Source organism: Thamnophis elegans, chromosome 4 (genome assembly GCF_009769535.1).
Source record: "Thamnophis elegans isolate rThaEle1 chromosome 4, rThaEle1.pri, whole genome shotgun sequence".
NCBI classification, from domain to species: Eukaryota; Metazoa; Chordata; class Lepidosauria; order Squamata; family Colubridae; genus Thamnophis; species Thamnophis elegans.
Window position 1 is genome coordinate 69,943,178 of NC_045544.1, and position 6,626 is coordinate 69,949,803.

General features: G+C 39.1%; 1 protein-coding gene across 1 annotated transcript; it reads left to right on the forward strand.

The window, feature by feature from the left end:
- The first annotated feature begins 2,795 nt into the window (after positions 1–2,795).
- On the forward strand, positions 2,796–5,301 carry CHRM3 (cholinergic receptor muscarinic 3). The gene has a single exon (XM_032216505.1). The coding sequence runs from the start codon at positions 2,796–2,798 to the stop codon at positions 4,599–4,601; it is 1,806 nt and encodes a 601-aa protein (XP_032072396.1). The 3' UTR covers positions 4,602–5,301.
- Positions 5,302–6,626: the final 1,325 nt, after the last annotated feature.

Sequence of the window (6,626 nt, forward strand, 5' to 3'; positions counted from 1 at the left end):
ATGTTGTTTTAAGAAACAGTTTCCCACACGGTGTTTAAATATTGCCAGAGATGTTTAGTTATGCATTTGCTGCTCTGTTCTCATTATAGTGAATAGATATTAGCCTCCCTCCATTCCTCCCTCCCTTCTGTGATTCACATTTGACTTCTTTTCTCTTGTATTTTTAAAAACAATGTTAATGTTTACAAATGATTTGATATTTCATGTTTTCCATGAGCAGAAGCTAGCATCCTAAATAAGGTCATTGGTTTATCAGGCCCACTCTGTTTTTGCGTGTCTGCATGCGTGGGTGCAATGCCAGCAGCTCTTTGAAATCAGAGAAAATGCCCTGTTGAGTCAGGTCATGTTGCTATCTGGATATGCTATAATTTCAACCTTTTAAAGCAAACTCTTGGCACTTCTGTTACTACTGACGTGTGGGCCTTTTGCTTTTGTAAAGTACTCTGTGAACCAGATGCTTGGCTGGCAGGATGTACAAACAAATGTTACCTAATTTATGGAGAAACATTGCAGATCTTATTCTGTGTCAGATGTGCTCAATTATTCTTCATTTTACTTCCAGCATTTGACAGTATCTCATTTTACAATGCTTTTCTACACTCCTCCTTTGGACATACAATTGGGACATTTCTTCTACTCTTTTCCAAATATTTTACAAGCTGATTTGCCAATTGATCATATCTTTTTTTCCCCTCAAAGCATAATACATTATTGGATAAATTTCCTGTGGGGATTTAAACAGGAAAACTATTTGCTACAATTAGATAATTGGGACGTGGCATTATCATGAATACATGGTGTAATTTCAGCTTTGGCTTCTGTCTTTGACAGTGATGATGTATTTCTCAATTCTTCTTTATATGGGTTATACACATATTAAAAAAGAGACACTTGACTTGGCAATGCTACATGTAAAAAGAAACTGGTGAAATATAACCAGCTTTTTAATTGCACCAAGAAAGTAACATGTTTTACGGCCTTTCCCCACTGCTGAGTTAAATTATTATCCTTGAATCAGCAGAAAATCATATCTGCATGAAATTTGCTGTCCTTCCACTTTTTCTGTTTCAAGCCACTCAAAATACCAAAGTAACAAAAAATAACAGATTTTATATACCTTAAATCCAGTCCTGAATGGTTTCAAGATGGGGTAGTAAATGCTACTTTAACATTGATACCACTAATGGACAGTTTAATAGTGATTATTCTGATGAAGGCACCAGCTTGGGGGGAAAAAGATGTTGGGGCATGTTTGTGTCCTTGTTTATTGCAACTGGTTGATGTACTATATCTTACAACAGATGTTGACCAATTAGACTAGAAGAGCAGCCAAGATAAGAAAGAATCCAGAAATCTAGTTTTGTGAGAACTAATGGAAAGATTAAGTATTTCACCAGGAAGAAAATTGTATGGGAAGACAACATAATTATCTTCAAATAGCTGAAATGTATCCAGAAGAAAATGGAAATTGGAATCATAGGAAATATTTTATTCAACTATTGTAAGGAACTTTCTAACATTGGCATATCTTTCAGTGGGGTTTTTGGCAGTAGAGATGTTTAAACAGAAGTTAGACAATCATGCTACAACAGGGGTCCCTAACCTGGTCAAAACCAGTCTGCAGAAGAGATAGACAAGTGTCCGCGCCTGAGCAGAAGTCTTTTGCATTCATACATGAAGTTCCATTCATGTGAGCGGAGGGCACTTGCAATCATACGCGAAGCTCCATTTGTGCAAATGGAGCTTCGCTTGCTAATGTCCTCTGTTTACACAAGTGGAGCTTCACATGCAAGTATCTGGTGGTCATGTAAAATGGAGCTTCATGCACCCTCCTGTCACACATAAAGTTCCATTCATGGGAGTGGAGGGCCACGCACCCGCCACTCCCACAAATGGAGCTGTGTGCACACATATCCTCCTGCCATTCACACACACCCCAACCAGGCCAGGCTAGTTAGAAAGATTGGTGACTGTTGTACTACAACATCATCCCTCACTGGGTAGAGAACAGTTTTAGAAAATATCCAGAATCCACTGCAACTGTCTTATGTTGTGAAATCAATGGGACTTATGTTTGGCCAGGTTAATTGATGTTTTATGTTTTTGTATAAAAGAATTTCCCAAGCTCAAAGTGGTAATCATATTACAGAACTGACTTTGCTATTGGATCCTGACTGAGTGTTCAATTTGTACCATAGAAACAATAAGACTTAACATCTCTTAACTTTTAAACAATGGCCTCTTGTTTGTTCACAGTCAGCAATAAAGTTAAGCACTTATTTCAAGTTGGATTGCTTTTTCTAACAGGGCCCTTCCACAATACTAAATTGAGAAAAGCTGGCCAAAATAACATTACTTCAATATAAGTAATAGCAGCTACATTTGAATTGTTGTTTTTTACTCAAAAATGAGCACATAAACTCAGGGCAGGTCAGATCCTTAGCATGGGAGCATGTTTTTTTTTAATCTCTTTTTCCCTGCTGTATTCATTTGCTCTATGCTCTTTGGAGCCCCCCCCCCCCCCGCTTTGCAATTTATATTGCAAAAATGAAAACCCAGCAATAAATGAAATATATGAGTAATTTAGGTACAGCATAAATGTTGAGGACACATGTTTAAGAGTTTGCCATGGCCATGATATTGATATAATCCCATTTTACAATAGGATCTAGCTCCTTAACATTTTGAATAATGTTTTTGATGCAAGTAATATTGCTGCATATCTGTCATAAATATGTTATTTACATGCCATTTCTTTCTTTTGACTTTTCTGCAGAATATGTCAGAATGTCACAATGATCCCGTCTAGCAACAGCACAATCCCTTCGTTACTTCTAAATGTGAGCACCTTCTTGAATCAAGACTCCCAAACAAAAGGACTTCCCAGTGATGATCCATGGTTTACTAGCAAAATATGGGGGCTGCAATCTTCCCGGGCAAACGAGAGCGTTTTCTTCCCTACCACAGACCCGACCAATGGGTCCAATCCTCCTTCCGATCCTCTGGGAGGACATGCTGTCTGGCAAGTTATCCTGATTGTTTTCCTCACTGGCATTCTGGCCCTTGTCACCATCATTGGAAACATCTTGGTGATTGTGGCGTTTAAAGTCAACAAACAGCTAAAAACAGTTAACAACTACTTTTTGTTGAGTCTTGCGTGCGCAGACCTGATAATTGGGATTATTTCCATGAACCTTTTCACCACATATATAATCATGGGCCGCTGGGCTTTGGGAAACTTGGCCTGTGATGTATGGCTTTCCATTGACTATGTGGCAAGCAATGCTTCTGTCATGAATCTGCTGGTCATCAGTTTTGACAGATATTTTTCCATCACAAGGCCACTTACCTATAGAGCTAAACGAACAACCAGAAGGGCTGCAGTGATGATTGGCTTAGCTTGGATCATCTCATTCATCCTTTGGGCTCCTGCTATTCTGTTCTGGCAATATTTTGTTGGGGAGCGGACTGTCGAAGAGGGTAAATGTTATATTCAGTTCCTAAATCAACCTGTCCTCACTATTGGCACTGCCGTAGCTGCCTTTTATTTGCCAGTTACTATTATGTGTATCTTGTATTGGAGGATATACAAGGAGACAGAGAAACGTACCAAAGAGTTAGCAGGACTCCAAGCTTCTGGGAGCGAGGGTGAGGCAGCATGCTTTGTCAACCAAACAGGAAGTTCTAGAAGCTGCAGCAGTTATGAACTGCAGCAGCAGAACAAAAAACATACCAAACGAAGAAAATATGGGGGCTGCAACTTCTGGATGACATCCAAGAGCTGGAAACCCAGTTCAGATCAGGTTGATCAGGAGCATAGCAGCAGCGACAGCTGGAACAACAATGATGGCAATGGATCCCTTGAGAACTCCGCCTCCTCTGATGAAGATGCCATTGCCTCGGACACGCGAGCCATCTACTCCATTGTGCTAAAGCTTCCAGGACATAGTACAATTCTCAATTCTTCAAAACTGCCTTCATCAGAAGATCTGCCTGGGTCAGAAGATGAACTGCAGAAGTTGGACACAGAGTCAAAGGAGCAGAAACCACAAAGGCTTCATCCACAAAAGAGCACGGATGATGAGAATTTAAAGAAATGCTTTCCCAAGCTTCCAGTTCAGCAAGCATCTGCAGTATATGGAGGAAAGGCTTCAGACGGCATTTCCACAGGGATGAAGGCATCTAATGCCTTACCTTTGTCATTCAAGGAAGCCACCCTGGCCAAGAAGTTCGCCTTGAAGACAAGAAGTCAGATCACCAAACGAAAGCGAATATCACTTATCAAAGAAAAGAAAGCTGCACAGACACTTAGTGCCATTTTGCTTGCCTTCATTATCACATGGACCCCATATAATATCATGGTCCTGGTAAACACTTTTTGTGACTGTATCCCAAAAACAATTTGGGACCTGGGGTATTGGCTTTGCTACATCAATAGTACAGTGAACCCTATGTGCTATGCACTGTGTAATAAAACTTTCAGAACCACATTCAAGATGTTACTGCTCTGTCAGTGTGACAAACGTAAACGACGCAGGCAACAATATCAGCAGAGACCATCAGTCATTTTTCAGAAGCGGATTCCACGGGAAACTTCATAGAATAGTATTTTTTAACCACAATAATAAACATTAAAGGGAGGGTGGTTGCTGGAGCCAACTACATATCTTCAAAGATGTGAAAGTAGCAGCCTGATGTATGTATCCTTTTAATACTTCCTGTATACTGTAACAGTTAAAGAAACATAAAGCAAAAACAAATTACAAATGTATTTATTAAAGAACAATCAGATACCTGAAAATTTATCTACACAATTCCAAAAAGCTGCATACTAAACTATGAGTGATCTATTCAGTCCTGCACTTGTTAATTCATTCTGGGATCTCAGGAGAGCACAGACATAGCTAGCCCACTCCCAATATGTTTTTTTCTGATAAATCTGGTAGGATCCAATTGGACTGATCTATTTCAAAATGTGGGTATATGTGTGTTCCGAATACTGTACAGATGTCCCAAACATTTTAGAGCTTCCCATCTTCTCCTTTTGTGGGTGTAATGTCAATTTGTTGACTCGGTTTATTAAATAACCTGTGCAGGAACATCCCATGCACTCAGCACTTGCTGTCTGTTTACAGGAAAGGTGAGGTCTTGTCTTTCTCAGCAGTAATTACCATCACTATGACATGTGAGCAGCACAAGGGGCCTTGAAAACAGTTTTTCAGAACTCATTTATATTGTATTGATTTGGGCAATCTTAAAATTGCAACTCCACAAAATAATTTTATGTACAACAGTGAAGAATTTCCAAAGGGTGCATGTTATCCCTATACATTCAAGCAGAAGAACTGAGTATGTATATTTTTCAAGTAGAGATATCCTTTAAACATTAAAATGTTCTTCAAACTGGAGAGGTGCGGCCACAAGCAGAAGGCAGAATCCTTACGAGAAGTTCATCTTCATGAGAAACTGGGTACAGGCTTTACTTCTGCTTTAAATATGAGGTTCTCAGAGGAACTCAGATTTTTAGTGCAGTATCCAGTGTAGCCCTGGGAATCTCTTAAGTTGTAGAAAAGCTGGAGCAGAAAGTCTCATCCTTTCGATAAATTTCGCAGAGGGGAGGGAGGGAGACAGAGAGAAAGAGAAAGCCCCAGAAAGAGGCTTAAGAACAGTGTCAGCAAAAAGTCAGGTCCGTGTTTATCCTGTGTTTTTGTTGAAGTGTAAAACAAGGACAAAGAATCTATGGAATAAGCACATTACTTCTTCCCAGCTGTCTGCATCAGGCATGCTCCCAAGGAGAATGCACCAGAGTCTTGTCTCTATTTTCTGTACATTGAAAGGCATTTTAGACATGGGATAAATAACTGTATTTTTTTAAAATAACGAAATGGCACTTTCAATAATGCTTGTCGATTTTGAAAGCTTCTGTTGTTATTATTATTATTGCTGTTTTTGTTCCAAACAGTAGTGGAAATTTCCAGTTTGTGCAGTGCAATGTCCCAAGTGAATGTAAGTTGTTTGCAAATTCAAATAGCTAAGCACCTTCTCAGAAAGACAAAAAAAAGGGCTGTAAAGTAGCTGAGACACAAGCAGTGATCCCTCTTATTTATCAATTCAGTAAGTTCAGCAGAGCTTGGACATGATCCCCCCCCCTCCCTGCTCTTAGCAACTCCGATTGGTTCATTCAGGGCTGTGTGCAGAGGAAATGTTCCAGAGGAGTCTATGCCTCTGCTGTGCTTCGTAAAAGTCAAGACATGCCAGAGGAAAGGACTGTACTTTAAACAATTATTCCAGATAGGATTTATTCACATTTTTTAAAAAGCAATTTTGTATATTACATTTTAAATCAACCAAGAGTTTTACGGGGCTTCTCCCCACTTTTTTTTTCATTTTTGATCTGACACTCAGATCTGACAATTAAAAGTAATAATAAAACAACTTTCTTTATGAAAAGAGGAATCAGTGTTGTTGAACACGGAACTGGTATAAAAGCTGCTTTTGTATTCAGTGTGAGATGGTGTTTACAGGTGATTTTGACAACAGTGGAAGTATATTAAATAGTGTCTATGTATCTGAGCTATTTAATTTTGTGATCTATTAATATGAAGAAATATTTATATACATAAAAA